We start from the raw sequence: 18,293 nt of genomic DNA, 5'->3' as shown, positions 1-18,293 counted from the left end.
CTGCTTTGTTTTGAGAGAGAAATTTGTGTCTCCTGCAATGATTCAGAAACTGATGTAGCTCCAGGGGCAGTGCTTTCTCTTTAAGCTAAAATATGCAAATGAGAAGGATGGTTTTGCATCTGTTTCCTGTACTGACTGGGTCAGCCAGTGGGGAATTACAGATCAATCAAAATCAGGCCTTTTGTTACAACACACAAACATGATTGCACAGCTTTTGAAGATTTTGGTCTATCATCTTCAGTTAATTAAAATATTCGAACAAATAAACAAAAAATAATCTGGGAGCTGACCCTTGGCAAATGCAAATCCTTGGAAGTTCTTTGTTTGTGGTGGAGTTATGCTTGGCTTTTCTCAGAAGAGAACAACCTTTCCTCTGGAGATTTGTCTTCACAGGGGAAAAATAAACTGTGAAGAGTTAAAAACAGATTTGCCTGAGACTTTCTTTTTAAATAATAAAATGCACTCTCTTCTTCTTAACAATAAGTTAACATTCAGAGATCTGTAGTTTGTAGGCAGCTGGGAAGCAAGAATAAAAACCAGGTTTCCATAAAATTCGTGTCTCATTAAAATTTTAGTCTAGGAAAGTGGGTTTTCTTGCACAAGAAGCATCCAGTAGAAGCAAGTTATCATGTTACATATATGGGGAGCTCTATGATGGTCCGTGCTTCTTATGAAATTATTTAGTTGTCCCTAAAAAAACCAAAAACTTGAAAATCAAAGATTCATACAAACACATTGTAACCAACTTTATGTTTAAAACTCCGTTCTGGTTTTTGAGCTTTTGGTTTTACTGTCATGGATTTGAGGGCAAGTTGTCTGCTAGAATTATATTTAGAGATAACATAATGTTTATTTTTGTCTTTTCTGGATGTGTTTCTCTGTCTCCATTTTGAACATCTTTTGGACATTATTTTTTCCCAGGATTGCTTTCCAATTTTTACATTTCTTAGATAAACTAATGTGGTGATACAATGAGGCTAAAATTTGCAGTGCTGCTGGCTAAGGCTCTGAGCTGGTGTCCCTTTAGGTGTCAAATATTTATCCATGGAACTCCAAAACAAGATTTCTCCCTCTGCTTGAGAAATGAACCTTGCAAATAAAAAAAGGGCCTTGGAAAAGGACTTTGCTGTTTGCAATGTAGGTGCTTGGCTCAGAAGTTAATGACTCCTCTTTTTCTGCCAAGTCATGAATGCCCCCTTTACCTCTTTTCTTTTCTTTTGTAACCTTTTACCCCATTTTCACTAATTTCCCAATTTCTCATTTAATCTGAGGTTTGGATAGTGAATTCCTTTCCTTCACATGAGCTGATGCTGGGTCAGAGCTGTCCCTGTGCCTGGTGGCAGGCCACAGCTACCAGTGAGCATATTTTCCAAAGGCTGTGCAACCCCTCAATCACAGGAAAACAAAATTTGGAGTCTTCTGTGCATGGCAGTCAAGTGCATTTTATGCTCAGATGAGAAACCCTGGGCTGCTCAAATTTGAAATTAGAAACTTCATTTCTTTATGTGGTGCTCGCAAATGATTTCTGTTCACGTGAAATCTGAAAAATATTTCAGACTGGCATGAATTAACATGATTTTTTTTTCCTAATTTCCTGCTTCCAATGCACTCCAACAGCAATTGGTTTCCTAAGAACACAGAAGAAATCAGTGGATAATCTGGTCATAGCACAAAGACATAGATGGTTCTGCACATTTCTCAAAGCTTGAGAAAGTCTGGAGCTCATTTACCCCTTTTCCCAGGCATATGGGCAGCAGATACAAAAATTCCAGCTCACAGATAACTGTAATTGTGGTTTTGCATGTAATTTGAGATTTAGTGCAACAAATATTCCCAAAGTCCTCTCAAAAATCATAATCCCCAACCTGGACACCCAAACCTAATCCTCTTCCATGCCAGTCCCACATGGCAGTAAAGGTCTCCATTTTATCTTGAAGCTCTTCTGTGCAGTCATGGCAGTGAAGAGTCTACTTTTTTCTTTTTCTTAAGCAAAGGGTGACATTCTCATAGAAATTAATGACCTGAGGACTTGGGATTAAAAAAAAATAAGAAAAAGTAAAAATCGGCAATTTATTCATGGAAACTGTCAAAACTATGATTTGGAAATAGCTGAGGAGCCTCATAAATCATAATAATGTAAATTTATTTTTTAAGCAAGGACATGAATAAACTTCTTTCCAGGTTTTGTGCCCCACATGGTTTCTGTGTCAGATTTTGTTGACAAGATCAGTTGGGCAGATTTTCAAAGTGGCCAAGTGTCACTATAGGACATGAAATAACACAACATGAACATGCTGCTTCTTTAAAGGTTAAAAGCACTTTTTAATTTCTGACTCCAACACTTATAGATTTCCAAAAGTGGCAGTGGATTGGAGGGTGACAGTGCCACCTCTCCAATGACACTGGACAAACCAACAATCCATCAAATTTCTCTTCCTCCATAAAGAATGCAAAACAGTAAGTTATTTACAGAAAGCATGTGAAATATTCATTACAAGAATGTAAACATCAGAAAGCTTAAAAAATCTTAAAAAATCAAAGCAACAGCAAAGTGTTCTGAAAAGTGCAAACACCTTCAGCAGTAAGTTGGGGTACTGCTGCTGAACAGGGAATGGTGGCTGGAGCAAGAGCACAGACACAAATCAGCCTCGTTAAGATGATCCATGTGCCATTCCCTGGGTGTGGGACAAGGTCAGGGAACTGCTTCACCACAGGGCAGCCAATACTGAAAAGTCACTGCACTAAAGGTGCTTTTAATATCAGTTTAACAATCATAACAGGGCTAAGAATCCTAACCTTTCATTAGAAATCAATTATTGACTTTTTAAAAACCAGCAGTGTCTATTTTGCAATAGAAGATTAGGGTTTTTTTCCTTTTAAAAAAGATATTTCATTTTTAATTAAACTTATTTTTGGTTAGGTCTTCTATAAGTTACATTGTTATAGCAATGTTTGGGATGGAGAACTTCAATCTTACTTTTTGCAGTGGTAACAATGGACCCGAAAATTTGATGCTGTTTGCATTTTGAAGACTGTGGTTCCATTTCATTACTCTGGCATTTTCTTGAAATACATCCTAAGTGGGGCAGACATTTGGAAATTCCAGTGCTGCTGGTGTTTAGAATTGCCTTTGTAAACACTGAAAAGAATTTACTGACTTTCCAGCCAGAATCAGTGGGGCTAAATGTATTTGTATAAGAGCTTGTTCTGTTTGTGGACAGGAAAGGTGGGCAAGAAATGTCCCTGTAATATGGCAGCTCAGCATTGCTGTTCTTCCCAATAACTTTTACCCTCAGGCAGATGCAGGTCTCAGGCACACTGACATGTCCAGTGCACTCATCCCTGTTCTCATTGAAATGGTTTCTTTTGGCTCTGGTGATTCCTTTTTTTTTTGCACCTTGACCTTGTGTTTCCATGGAGAATCTTTGTTGTGCTTGTCTGTCCTGTCTCACCCTCTCACAGAAATGCTCATCCCTCACTCTTCATGGAATTATTTCAGGATTTGCCTTCTTTCCATTCTCCTACACAGTGCAACTTCATCTCATCCCAACATCATCAGTTTGGTGTGGTGGGAATGATTTTTCCAGTTGTGCTTTTATCCTCCTTGTCCATCCAGTTGTTCTCTTTTCTCTTCTTCCATTATATTAACTATTTCAGACTCAAGACAACTACTATGCTGATTCTAAACATTTTTTGAATCATGTTGGATTTTATTATAGCTTTTTTTTTTTTTTTAAATACAGTTGTGACTTTGTTTCTGGTTTTTTTTGGGTTTTTTTTTTTTTTTTTTTTTTTTTTTTTTCCATTAACTGATCTCTTTCTGGTCAATCAAATGTAGCTCTCCTCTTACTCTCATTTCTCCGTGTTCCTGACACACATTTATTTTTTTCTCTCTGTCACCTCCATGGATTTTCTCCTTTGGTTCTCACTTCTTCAAAATCCTAAATGACACTGCCTTTCCCTTCTCCCCTCTGGATGTCCAATTCTCACACAGCACCTGCATGTACCTCTGTGCTCTTTGAGAGAGCACAAAACCCTTTGTGAAGGGAAATGTGGCTGGGGAAGCTGCACAAGTTACATGAAACATCATTTATCCACATAAATATGCAGTTCCTACCTGAGCCTCCTGCAATTAGGTGAGGAAAGAACACAGAGTAAGAGATGCAGATGTTGAGGAAACAAAAAATCTGGGAATGCGTTGTCTTGTTTTTCAAGTTCTTCTAAGCTTTCTGATGTTTACGTTCTAGTAGTGAACTTTCCCTTTTTTCTGTAAATACTTATTGTTTTGCATTCTTTTCTGAAAAATCAAAAATTTAATAAACTGTTGGTTTGTCCAGTGTCATTGGAGAGGTAGTGCTGTCACCCTCCAAGTCATTTTTGAAAAACTATAGAGAGGAATAGTAGATTTGTCTTTACAAGCAAGCTATGGGTCTGCTAGTAGATAAAACTATCTCTGGAAGATAAAAGAAAAAATGGGAAGGATTATACTGATTGATGAATGGAAAAATATATTTGCTTTTACAAATAAACATTAGGTTTGCTGATAAAGGAAATTAGACATTGAGAGATGAAGGAAACAATGGGGAAGAAAAACACCTAAATTCCATAAGAATTAAAAATTAAAAGGGAGGGTTATATGTTAGAGGGCAATCTCTGGTATCAGGCATTCTGGGCAGTCTGTGCCTCTCAAGTACCTCAGCCAATGGGGAAAGAGAGAAGGGAAATGCAGCCAGGAAGTTGGGATAAAAAGGAGGCTGCATCCTCCAAAAATTTAGAGATCCCAGGGGAATGTGCCATGGTCTCTCCCTTTATTCCAATAAAGTAAAAGGACTCCTCTGTCTCCTCTTTGGACATAAACCTCTGGTGTTTGTGGATTAATTTTCCTAACACTATAAATGTTAAAGTCACAAATTAAACATCCTTCTTTTTACCTTAAACATTCCAGTATCCACATTGTTTTATTCCCTATCCTATAACACCAGGAATGCTTTTGTATCAACTTGCGTGTGCCATTGACTGAGATGAGAGCTCCCAGCCTGATTCTGGGGGCACTTTGCGAGGCTGAGGCAGTGGGTGAGGTGTGGGGCTGCAATTCCTGTACCAATTTCTGTAACAAAGGCTCCTCTTGTCCCTGCAGTTTTACGGGAACCCTATACAGTCCGTGTGGAGGACCAGAAAGCCATGAGAGGCAATGTAGCAGTGTTCAAGTGCATTATCCCCTCCTCTGTGGAGGCATACATCACTGTTGTCTCATGGGAGAAAGACACAGTCTCGCTTGTCTCAGGTAGGCTCTTATGGCTTTTTATTTTTGCTTTTCCCAGCTGGCAATGGCAGAGATGTATTGCATTTGCAGAGTGCCCGACAACAGAAGGAATGATGAATCTGACTCCATGTTCTCAGAAGGCTAATTTATTATTTTATTATACTATATTTTATTAAGGAATACTGTACTAAACTATACTAAAGAATACAGAAAAGATACTTACAGAATGCTAAAAAGATAATAATGAAAACTCAAGTCCCGACACAGTTGGCCCTGATTGGCCAACGAGTGAAAACAACTCACACCATAATCAAATGAAACAATCTCCAAACACATTCCACATGAGCAAAACACAGGAGAAGCAAATGAGATAAGAATTGTTTCCCTTTTTCTCTGAGGCTTCTCAACTTCCCAGGAGCAAAATCCTGGGCAAAGGGATTTTTCAGAGAATGTGAATGTGACAGAGATATTTCCTGTTTCTTTTTTTTTCCCTCCCAAAAGCCTGATGTTTGCTTTGGTTCAATTATAACTGAGTGGGATGTCATCCTCCCAGTAATGTATTTCACTTCAGTGTTGCTGCATCCCTGTGACTCTGTGTGTGTGACATGAAGGCTTCAGACAGCCCTGCTTTTCTAGGCTGCTTGAGGGGAAAATAACATGGTTTTTGTTTTATACCAGACATAAAACCAGCTTTCGGGTGCTGTGGCAGTGGGTTTGCATTTTAACTTTGATAGAGAGCTCCTGCATGCCAAGGAAATTTGAGTGTCATAAACATGTGCTGGGTTGTAATTGTTTTTAGTGGTGATGTTACTCATGGATTAGAAGAAATCCTGGGTCTAAATGAGTTTGGTTATGTTTAAATGAGGTATGTAATCAATATTTATAGTTTTATAGCATTTTAATCCCAAATATCTTCACAGATAACAGTGGAGGCTTAAGCACTGCTATAAGCTGAACATATTGAAGTGAAAAAATCTGTAGTAAAGCAGTTATGTTCATTAATCTATTTACTGACAGAGGGAGAAAGTGTGAGGCATTGTTCAGGAATTTGAGCAAAGAAAATCTAACATTTTAAAGCATACACATTGCAAGAAATTCATGGGAGAACAAATGGGTAGGAGAAATATTTTCAGTATAGTACATATCTGAATTATAGATAATGCAGAGTGCAGTTGTTGTTGCACATACAAATGATTTATATGTGCAGAAATTGGAAATGTATTGTTTCAGGGCTGTGCAGAATGGAAAAAAAAATAGTTTGAGTTAAATGTTGTACAGTCTACTCAGGAATATGTTTGTGTTTATGATGCTCAAGCATGTGGAAATGTTCCTGTACACCCCCTCAGTATATTAATAATTTTTATTTTATGGAAAATTGTGTCATTGATGGCAATACCTGTGTCTCTATATGGCTCATATTATAGATTTAATTTCTCTCCATGCTTTATTGATTCCTGACATCACCTTGAAATATTTTCCTCAAAAATTATAATTCAAAGACATTTCTAAGCATTTGGTAGATATTTAAAACCCATGTAATTGATGATCAGTTGTTCTATGTTGCACTGTCTAAGCTTGGTAATTTCACTTCCTTAATATGGTTTTGGATTTTGATAATATCATAATTTTTTGTCATGGAGCAACTGCAGCTGGGTGTGTTTGCACAGAGGTCTGGAATATCTGAATTACTGGACTCACCAGCACCTCAGCCAATACAGAGTTGTATTTAAATGCAAATACCACAACCTTTCCATTATTCTGTATATATTGATGCAGAATTATGCTTAAGGTTCTCTAAACTATGATTTCAACTAATTAACACAAGGTTGGATGGATGTGTTTATTTTGCTTAGTCTTAAAATAATCTGCTGCATGGTGCATGTACGTCTGTAGGTGTGAGTCTTGGCTGGAGGAAAAAACATTAACTTCTTCATGATTAACTACCTTAATTTTTTTTTCTAAGTTTAATCATTCCCTGTTATAAAAAAAATATGCATGTTTTCTGTGGAAACATAGGCTGAGAGGACATAATCTGAATTCCTTCTACCTCTGTGATATCTGAGAGTGGCTCAATCCTACCTTCACCCTGGAATCAGGAGTAGGGGACATCCAGGTCTCTGTAATTTCCTTTTTAAGGAAAAAATATGCCAGCTCTTCAAAACATTATAGCTGCCACTTGCAGATAATTTATTTTTTCTTAGCTTATATTGGTTTTAATGCCAAAATGTTTGGGGAATAAAACAGTGTGATAACAGTCAACTATATAGATCTAAATCTAATTTTTTTTCCTTTATGCACCCTCTGACAATGGTTGACAAGGCTACAATCACTAAAAATCTATTACAAACTTTACCAAGTTTCTTATCTCACAATCCCTCAATTCTGCAGTTGGCAATTTAAATGAAAATAAAACATAGTTCATTAGAACAGATGCTATAAAAAACCCTATTTATTGTATTTTTTTATGTGCAAAACCAGATTCTTTGGTCTTGCACTCAGGAAAGTATTGGAAGTTATTAAGTATTGGAAAATATCAAGTTCTCATTTATTTTCTTCTGGTTTTTTTCCTTCTAAATAACTGTTTTATTGGTTATTCATTAAAATCTTCAAAAAGGAAAGCCAGCTTGAGGGGAAACCTCTACTGTAAAAGGAACAAATATAATAATAGTTATAGTGATATATATATAAAATATATATTTATATATGATAATGTGTAATATATTATATATTATAGTTATATAGTTATAAATATATTTGAGAGTGATGCTTATCATGGTTTGAAGAGGAAAAGGTTTTTGTAGGGGGAAAAAAGGTAGTATTTACTTGAAAAGTAAGAAGAGCAAAGAGAAAAAGAATCTGTGGGAGAGGCCAGGATAAAGATGAGAACATTTTTTGAAGGGAGCTGACAAGAAAGATGGGAAGAGACTTTTTACAAGGGATGGAGTGACAGGACAAAGGAGAATGGCTTCAAATTGTCAGAGAGCAGGTTTAGACTGGATATTAAGGAGAAATTCTTTACTCTGAGGCTGGTGAGGGCTTGGAACAGATTTCCCAGAGCAGCTGTGGCTGCCCCTGGATCCCAAGGCCAGGCTGGACACTGGGGCTGGAGCAGCCTGGGACAGTGGAAGGTGTCCCTGCCATGGCAGGGGTGGCACTGGATGGGCTTTCAGATCCCCTCCAACCCAAACCATCCTGTGATTCTTTCATTTCCACTGAGATGATAAAACCATTTAAAACAGATGCCAGTGAAGTCTTTTCTTTCTTTTCTGAAGGACTTAAACCCCGATGCAATTCTTCCAACAACAACCAAGAGTAAATATTTCATCTACCTATGTGTCTGTAGTGCCATTCTGACTACGAGGATAGAGAGATGTACCAGAATCCTTTATTTAAGCAATATCTCTCTTTCTCTCTTGCTCTCTTTCTTTCTCTCTTTTTTCTTTCTTTCTTTCTTTCTTTCTTTCTTTCTTTCTTTCTTTCTTTCTTTCTTTCTTTCTTTCTTTCTTTCTTTCTTCCTTCCTTCCTTCCTTCCTTCCTTCCTTCCTTCCTTCCTTCCTTCCTTCCTTCCTTCCTTCCTTCCTTCCTTCCTTCCTTCCTTCCTTCCTTCCTTCCTTCCTTCCTTCCTTCCTTCCTTCCTTCCTTCCTTCCTTCCTTCCTTCCTTCCTTCCTTCCTTCCTTCCTTCCTTCCTTCCTTCCTTCCTTCCTTCCTTCCTTCCTTCCTTCCTTCCTTCCTTCCTTCCTTCCTTCCTTCCTTCCTTCCTTCCTTCCTTCCTTCCTTCCTTCCTTCCTTTTTTCTTTCTTTCTCTCTCTTTCCCTTCCTTCCGCCACTTCCTTCCGCCACTTCCTTCCTTCCGCCACTTCCTTCCTTCCTTCCGCCACTTCCTTCCGCCACTTCCTTCCGCCACTTCCTTTCTTCCGCCACTTCCTTCCTTCCGCCACTTCCTTCCTTCCTTCCGCCACTTCCTTCCTTCCTTCCGCCACTTCCTTCCTTCCTTCCGCCACTTCCTTCCGCCACTTCCTTCTGCCACTCCCTTCCGCCACTTCCTTCCTTCCTTCCGCCACTTCCTTCCTTCCGCCACTTCCTTCCGCCACTTCCGCCCGCCACTTCCGCCCGCCACTTCCGCCCGCCACTTCCTTCCTTCCTTCCTTCCTTCCTTCCTTCCTTCCTTCCTTCCTTCCTTCCTTCCTTCCTTCCTTCCTTCCTTCCTTCCTTCCTTCCTTCCTTCCGCCACTTCCGCCACTTCCGCCACTTCCGCCACTTCCGCCACTTCCTTCCGCCACTTCCTTCCGCCACTTCCTTCCTTCCGCCACTTCCTTCCGCCACTTCCTTCCTTCCGCCACTTCCTTACTTCCTTCCTTACTTCCTTCCGCCACTTCCTTCCGCCACTTCCTTCCTTCCGCCACTTCCTTCCTTCCGCCACTTCCTTACTTCCGCCACTTCCTTCCGCCACTTCCTTCCGCCACTTCCGCCACTTCCTTCCTTCCGCCACTTCCTTCCGCCACTTCCTTCCGCCACTTCCTTCCGCCCGCCACTTCCTTCCTTCCGCCACTTCCTTCCTTCCGCCACTTCCGCCACTTCCGCCACTCCCTTCCGCCACTTCCTTCCTTCCGCCACTTCCTTCCTTCCTTCCGCCACTTCCTTCCGCCACTCCCTTCCGCCACTTCCTTCCTTTTTAATATTAAAACAAAACCAAAAAACCCCCCAAAAGCACAATGTTTTTTACTTTTCTAGGGTAAATACATCCCGCCTTTTTAGAAAGAGAGTTTTAGAAGGGTGTCCCTTTGTTAAAACTGTACAATGTTTTTGGTCTTGCCACAGTGTGCTATCCTGGGCATATCTGTATATTTGGGAGCACAGTGATGTCCACAGAAATCCAAGTGTGTAATAAATACAGCTGGGCAAGAGCATCTTCTGTTTCCTGGCTGCAATTTCATGTCGTGCCTCCAGGTTATTGTAAAGTAATTGGGAGTTGAAACATATTAAGACCTATTACCAGAGCTTTTCCAGGGAGTACCCCAATAAATCATCCTCCGTGTTCAATAAAGGGGAGGGTGCCCATGTTTGGAGCCAGAAACACCAATTTCTGTGAAGTTTCCATGCGCAGGGTCTTGTCTGTCTGTTAGGAAACAGTTCCAGAATTGGGGTTTTGTTCTGATATGACAGCAAACCTAAGGACAAAAAGCTTTTACAGGATCTCCTGTAGGGGCAAAGGTAGCAAGAAAAAAATTTTAAATCATTTTAAAAACAACTATTCAAGTGAATCTATTTTGAGGAAAAGCAGAAAACACTGAGCTCCAACAGCAAATACAGAGAAAGCTTTTAATACTGGAAAACTCAATTTTGAGGAATAATGGTGAGACGGAATATTCTGCTCTCTCCACTGGACACAGCTGTTTAATAATCAGACTTTGCAGTGGTGTCTGACAAGCTCTGAAGTGTCAGCAAAATTAAGGATTGATGGTAACTCTGACAAGTCTCAAGGGGCTCACAAAGTGCAGGTAACTGCTGTGCCAAGCTCTGCAGCTGCAGCTTCAGGGTTTCTTTTCCTAAAATCCTTATTTTCTGAAGAATTTTGCATTGTCAGTTGACTTGAAACCGTCTGAAATTAAATTATAATAGGGAGAGCAAGGCAGTGCAGTTTGTTCTTGTGCCTGTAACCAAATCCTACATGTTTTCATTAATGGCACTAAACATAAAATCTTAAATCAGCCTAGAGCATCGTGTTCATCCTAGAATCACTCTAGAATACCTGATGGATAGCTCAAAGGTCAAACTTCCTTTCCCTCTTCCTGCTTTCCTTCACAGACCATTTCTAAAGAAAAGAGACTTTTGGAATCAGCTTTGTGCTGACCTTCTGACCACTGAAAACAGAATAAGCCCTACAGGACCAAAGAGCTCAGCAAAGCTGAGGTTTTTGTAATAAAATCCCCCAAAACAATAATAAATAATAATAATAAAAATAATAAACCCAAGGGATAATAGTATAGTAAAGTGCCCCAGCCCAGATTGTGCTTCTGCTCCTGTTGAGCATCTCCAAGGCAGAGGGGAGTCAAGTGCTTGGCTCATTTCTTCTTCACACACTGAACTGTGGAGCTGGACTAGAAAGGGAAGTGGAATAACTGCTGATTGGGCTGTGCCCAGGTGAAAGCACAGAGCAGAACCCACTCATGTCTTAATTAGTCCCAGGGAGAGCAAAGGATGGGTGTGGTTGTAGCAGGAGGGATTACTGTGAGTGAAGGTCAGTGTAAGGGATCAGCAAAGAGAGAGGAGCAGAATGAGGAATGGATGTAAACAAAGCCTGAAGAATTAACTTGGGTCTGTCACTGCACTCTGTATTCCTGTTAGGAATGCCTCCTGCCCTGATCCTGATAAGTGCCAGGGATTTTGAGTTTCTCTGTGTTTCTGAACAGTGCCGAGAGCAGGATCATGGGTAGGTTGGTGCCCCGACCTTTCTGAATTCCCGTTTTCCCGTCTAATGACACACCATGCAAGAATCTCTCTGATTTATACATGGCCTGTGACTGCTTAAAAAAAATGTAGAAAAGGGGAGAGACAGCTAACAGCAGCTGTGCACATTGGCATATTTGAGTGTGCACTGGCAGAACAGCAGCTCTGAGGAAAGGTGGGTGAGCATGGATGGAACTTGGTTCCCTGAAGGAACCTTGTGATTGACATGCTGGTGACAAGTGATGAGCCTTCCAGCCAGCCTCCTGCCCACCAGCCAGGAATTAGTCACACTGGACCACAGCTTGGGAAGTGCCACTGATGTACACTGACCTACATTTGGCCTAATGAATTGCATTATTTATTTACACACAGTTCCTCAAGTCTCGTCTTTAAAAGGCTCGGGGGCTCTTGGATCCCTCTCTGCACAAAGGGCTTTTCTGAGCTGCTCTGGTTGGCAATCAGCATCTGAGTTTGCCAGGAGTTACCACGTGGTGACTTCTGAAACTCAGCACTGCAGATTTGGGCTCTGCTGGGCATTGTTGAATGCCCAGCATTCAACAAACGATTGCTATTGAAGAGCCATTATGATGGGAACACTCAATTCAGAAAGGTTTGGCTTTTGGGTTTGTTTTGTTTTGGGGGGGGTTGATAAATCTGGGTTTTGAGGAAGGTTTTTTTTGTTGGGTTATTTTTTTTCTGGTTTTTTATTGGCTTGAGTTCTATTTAAGGACTTCGTGATTAAAAGACGTTTTTTCTGAATTTATGACTTTTTTCTATGAGCAAGCTTCATGGATTATTTAAAACTAAATACTCAGAAAAATTTTCTCAAAGGCGGTCCTCCTCCCACAGATAAAGTGCTACTAAATTCAATTGATTAATGAACTTCTTATTATTTCTTTTGAAGCAAAAAAATCAAAAGTTATTATAACTATCAAAAGTTATAACTATCAAAAGCTATTATAACTATAATAACTAATCAAATAGTTATTATAACTATTTTCATAATAACACAAAAACATCTTTAAGAGGGCCCACCCTGAACAGTCCAAAGCAGCTTTGGAGATTACAGCAAGGGCTCAGTTTGCACTGGGCTGGTTTTCCAGCCATGAGGTTTGTGCATAGTGCAAGAAAAAACAAACTCTTTATGGAGACTGATCCCACGTGAAGTCCTGTGATCAGAATTAGATTATTGCTGGTGACCACAGGCATTAAGTGCAGCCATTTGACTGAGTCTGGGTCTAGTAGAGATGAGCAATGGTGTTTCTTGCTTTGCTTTGATGTCAGTGCTTAACCACAGCTGCCAAAACCCAAGCATGCAACATATATTTAACCTGTGTCCCTGAATGCTCTACATGCAAGATTTCTTCTGGTTCCAGGTGGAGTGAGATAAAGATTACTTTTTTTTTTTTTTAATTATTAAATATTAGCAACATATGTAAAATTTTTAAAAATCTGCATGCAAACAACCTTCTACCAAACCCATGTCAGTGAGGTTTAATTCTCCTCTTCAGAGCTGTATCAGCACTCAGAAAGCACAGCAGGCAAATCTCTCCCTGTGCTGAACTTCCTCCACTCCCTGGAAGGCTGATGGGAGCAGCATTCAGCCACACTCGGGTCAGGCTGCAGGTTTGCTGTTCCAGTAATGTGTTTTTCTGAGCTTCCTAAAGTGCACTTGCCCATCTCTAAAGACAATATAGTGCTTCCTCACTTTCTCTTTCAGCAAGGTTATTTTCCTGAGGGACCTAGGGAAAAAATTATTTACTGCATTATTTAAGAAATGTCTGGTTTTCCACATTTTTCTTGAGAGCTCTGCTCTTTTAAGTGGACAGTATCTTATAGCACCAGAAAGTGGAGATGGTAGAAAATTAGCACTTCCTGCTCGTGCAAACAGTTTTCACACCTTCCTCTGTCTGATGAATGAAAATTGTAACTGAGTGAGGCCATGTACTTCAAACAGTTCACTGAAGGAAATTATAAGTAACAAGCAATAGGACAAGAGGAAATGGCCTCAAGATGTGCCAGGGGAGGTTTAGGTTGGGTATTGGGAATAATTTCTTCACTGGGAGGGTGGTCAGAACAGATTGCTCAGGGAAGTGGTGGAATTGCCATCCCTGGAAGTGCTAAAACCACACCTGAATGTGGTACTTAGAGAATGGATTAATGGTTGGACTCAGTGATCTCAGAGGTCTTTTCCACCTAAACCATTCCTCTGTCTTCTCTGGGCTCCATTTTTGTTTCCTATTCTATTACATTGGAGTATTTTGATCGGGTGAATAATTTAAAAGTTATTTCTCTGGTACGGGTAGCATTGGATGCACGGATTTCAGCAGCCTAGTGGGAGTCAGGGGTTGGGAGCCACTCAAAGGGATGAAGATGGAAAGCATCTGATCCACATGTCAAAAAATCACTTTTTGGTAGCACAGAGGAAAGTGAGCAATGTGGTTGTAGCACAGGAGTGGTTTCTGATCATTTACTCAGCACAGGGAAGTGAAATGCAGTGTTAACATCATAGAGGGTGGTATTTCCCTGTAAAGGGGACTTGTGGATTTTCCTCAGTGTGACTGGACATTTTGGCTGGTCTGGGGGCAAAGAACAATGCTGGCTGTTTGAGAGAGATGGAGGAGAAAATTATCTCTGAGTGCAGTGTTGTGGTTAAAGTCCAAAAAGCCAGAATTTGCTCTGTCTCATCATACCCAGCAATTTTAATTCTAATGGGAATCACAAATAGGAGCAGTGGCTTTGACATTTCAATAACAAAACATGTCTAGGATAAACGTGTATCGAAACTTTTCCTTCTATTGCTACTGAGTTTTGGGCAGCCCTTCATTTCCATCAATGGGAGGGACTCTTTCCCTCTTCTCACTTTAAAACAAACCAAAATAAAAAACCCAAGCCCAACAACCCCTGAATCCTCTTTCTCAATTTTTTTGCCTCAACTCTTTAATTTATTTCCTCTCTACTTAAATTAAAGCATGTGAAAAACTTGATTGGATTCAGGTCCCCTTTAGAATTGCTTTTGCCTTCTTGAGAATTAAACAGAGAGAGAGGATTGCAAATCTGCTTCTGGGTAAATGTTTCAAATATTTATTTTTTTATGATTTATGCCCTTCTCTCTGTATCCATCAGTGTGTGTATGTGTATACTTACATACATATATATATATATATATATATATACACACACACACACACAAATATGGGCACTTATCACATCTCTCCATGGGCCTGAGGCTCTGTTGAACCATGCATAACATTATCCAATCTGATGCCCAAACTGTTCTGTTTTACCACCTTGTTATTGATGTTGCCAGTCATGAAGAGGTTTCTTTCAGCATGGCTGAATTCAGTGACACAGTTAGCCTTTCACTGGAAATATCTGTGTCACATTATTTTCTCTCCAGATGTGCTTGAAATTTCTTTCATTTTCCTGGGTGAAACCCATTTTATCACCTGGCCAGCTTTTTCCAGCCCTCGTGGTTTCTGTAATATTCATTCTCTCTGGGGCTTGAAGAGCCTTCAAATAAATATGGCCTGCATTTAAATGAACTTGATGTTTACCAGCTCTTTATTAAAGGTGAAATAAGAGCAGGCTGACTGCTAACCTTCCCAGGTGCTCACTCAGCATTCTTCCATTTTGTCTTTGCTCTTATTTCACTATTCTTCAGTCAGTTTTTTGGTTCATAGGTATTTTCTTCAATACTTAAGGCAATATTTTTACCTGGCATGATTTGGGGTGGGGGTGTCTGATTTTATAGACAGCAAAGCTCAGATTTGGTATCAAAATTCTACAAACAGGTATCAAAATTCTACAAACAGGTATCAAAATTCTACATTGATGAATCAGTGTGCTGCTTTTAGGTCCAGTTTTATGATTTATTTTCATTTTTGCTTTTTGAAATAGCGATTGTAGCATTGTTTTCTTCTTTATAAATCTCCCCTGCCAGGAGCTTGTGATGTTGTCACCTTGCTGAGCAGCAGTGAATAAGTAGGTGACCACACCAAGCACTGTGTGCTTGAGGTTTCCCATCAAAACCCAGCCTAACCTGAGCAAACACCGACGAGCTGTGACAGCTTTGATGTGAGGGGACAAAATTGATGCACGAGATTCATTTTAATGAGTGTGTGCCTCGCCACTGGGAACCCTTCCTGCCTGTGGACGTGGTTTAGCTGCACTCTGAGGGGAGCAGAATGGCAAAACTGCCACCAGCTGTGGTTTTCAGGTTATTTTTAATACATCCAAAGAGGTATCTACAGGTGACATCTGGAAAAAAAAAAAAACAAACAAGCAGAAACAGAATATTCTATTGTTGTGTGTTGTACCAGGTAACTGATTTCAATTAAAACATCACTGTGGAGCACAGTGGCACTAAGTTGATAAATCCACATTTTTTTTAGGGCTGTAGATGCTCACACAATGCTCATTTGGTTTGCCCTCCCTGTCAAGAGTCCAGTTTTAATTGAGAGGCTCATTAGAAGGATGACTCATTAGAAGGAATTGGAGGTGCCTATCTGGTAGGGCTTTGTTTCATTTCCTGTGACATCAGTGCTGTACCTGGGCTGCTGATCTGGAAAGCCACATTTTAATTGCATGTGTGTTTTCCCTTTGGAGGGAGGTTATGATGGAGGCCAAGTGACCTTTTAGTCAGAATCAAGTGAAATTTAGAGCCTGTGATCTGGTGTGTGAGCTCAAGCTGTGCTGGGGCAGATGCTCTGTCCTGATGCACAAAGGTGATAGATGCAGAATCTAAACATTTTATGTTGTGAGCAGTTGCCAAAAATATCCAGAAAACTTAAAACCAGTGAATTTTATTGAGTGAAAATAGAGAAAAACAGATTAAATTGTTTATATGTTCTCTACCACCACAAAAATTAAAATATAATTGTGATTACAGATATTTTTCACAGCAAAATAGCCTACCAGGTTTTTTTTTCATGGTTTTTTTTTGGGTTTTTTTTTTTTGTTTTTTTTTTTTGTTTTTTTTTTTTTTTTTTTGTTTAAAATAAGTCCTGCATGTTCTTGCCATTGCACTCGAGCACTGGTGGTGTGGAATGAGTCGAAATGTTTCCTGTGGGCCATTGGAGACCAATGCGATGCCAACGCTTTCAGCTGCCAGAGTGTGATCCACAGAGACCTGTCAACAAAAGCAGGTCAACAGGATTGAGCAAGGAAAAAAAAATCAATAAATCTTTGAATTAATCATGCAGCTGCCAGGGAGAATTATGGGTGCATGAAATGAAGGCTGTAGGTATATGTCTATGGCAACTTATTCTCTCCTACCTCATTGTGTCCTTTTCTGTGCCTGCAGGTTTTTCCTTTCCCTGCTGCCATCTGAAAGGCTCTGTGTTTATTTGGGTACCTGCATGGATTACTCACTGTTCATTTTAAAGTAACCAATTTGGTTTTGATTACGGAAATACCCCTTTTCTTCCTCTCTGTCTGCACTGTCACTTTTCTCGCCGTTGTGTGCGCTCAGTGTGAATTAATCCCGGGATTTCACCTCCAGGATTGCACATCTTGTGCAGTGAATTGGACTGAAAGCCACTGCTGCCTGGGTGAACAGAGGAGTTAAAAATTCATGCCAGTGCTGCAGGTGAGGGGACACCCCAGCAGGGCTGGGGAAGGAGCCCTGTGTGACCGTGCTCACAGGGGTCTTAGGATGAGGGAAGAGATGAGGATCTGACTCCATGTTTCAGAAGGCTGATTTATTATTTTATGATATATATTATATTAAAACTATACTAAAAGAATAGAAGAAAGGATTTCATCAGAAGGCTAGCTAAGAATAGAAAAAAAGGAATCATAACAAAGGCTTGTGTCTCAATGTCTGAGCCAGCTGACTGTGATTGGCCATTAATTAGAAACAACCACATGAGACCAATCCCAGATGCACCTGTTGCATTCCACAGCAGCAGATAATCATTGTTTACATTTTGTTCCTGAGGCCTCACAGCTTCTCAGGAGGAAAAAATCCTAAGGAAAGGATTTTCCATAAAAGATGTCTGTGACAGCCCTGGGCCAGCTCTTCCTCCCTGGGTGATGCCCAACTCTTCCTCACAGGCAGATGTGGCCACTGAACAGCCCTGCCAAGGGAGGATGCTCCACATCCTGCTCCCTGAAGCTGGGATGCAGCCATGGGGAACTAAAAGGGCAGCTTGAGGCAGCGATTTGACCCCGGCACAAATTGTTGGGAGGGATGAGTGGACTGAGAATTCAGGGTTGCATCCTGTGTGTATCACTGTGGTTTCAGGTCTGGGCTTTGGTTTCATTCTCTCCTCCTCCTTCTCCAAAGGATTTGTCTCTCACTGCAGGGCCCTGGAGGGATTGTTCTCCACAATTTCCCCATGTGATTTTTCTCTCCAGTTACCCCCTGCAAACCTTGAGTGTTTTACTGCTGCAGCTTTTGGGCTGGCAGCAAGAGAGGATGGGGAAATGAATACCTTGGCATCTCGAAATCTTTGTTTCTGCTGCAGATGATGCACAGGTCCCTCCTCTGTGCCCAGCTCAGCTCTCCAGCTGCAGAATTGGTCCTGCACCATGCCAAGGATGCCTCCTTGGCTCCCTGCCCGGGGATCAATGCTGGCT

General features: G+C 40.5%; 1 protein-coding gene across 3 annotated transcripts in view; it reads left to right on the top strand.

Moving 5' to 3' along the window:
- The window catches only part of DSCAM (DS cell adhesion molecule), a 468,801-nt gene that overhangs the window by 66,245 nt on the left and 384,263 nt on the right, over positions 1-18,293 (top strand). For all 3 annotated transcript variants that reach the window (XM_063180924.1, XM_063180932.1, XM_063180940.1), the window contains exon 3: positions 5,138-5,284. In XM_063180924.1, coding sequence (XP_063036994.1) covers positions 5,138-5,284 — 147 coding nt within the window. The remainder of the gene's footprint in view (positions 1-5,137; positions 5,285-18,293) is intronic.

The sequence above is a fragment of the Melospiza melodia genome, chromosome 2 (assembly GCF_035770615.1).
Source record: "Melospiza melodia melodia isolate bMelMel2 chromosome 2, bMelMel2.pri, whole genome shotgun sequence".
Taxonomy (NCBI): domain Eukaryota; kingdom Metazoa; phylum Chordata; class Aves; order Passeriformes; family Passerellidae; genus Melospiza; species Melospiza melodia.
Note: the sequence above shows the minus strand (reverse complement) of the source record. Positions and strands in the feature narration are given on the sequence as shown.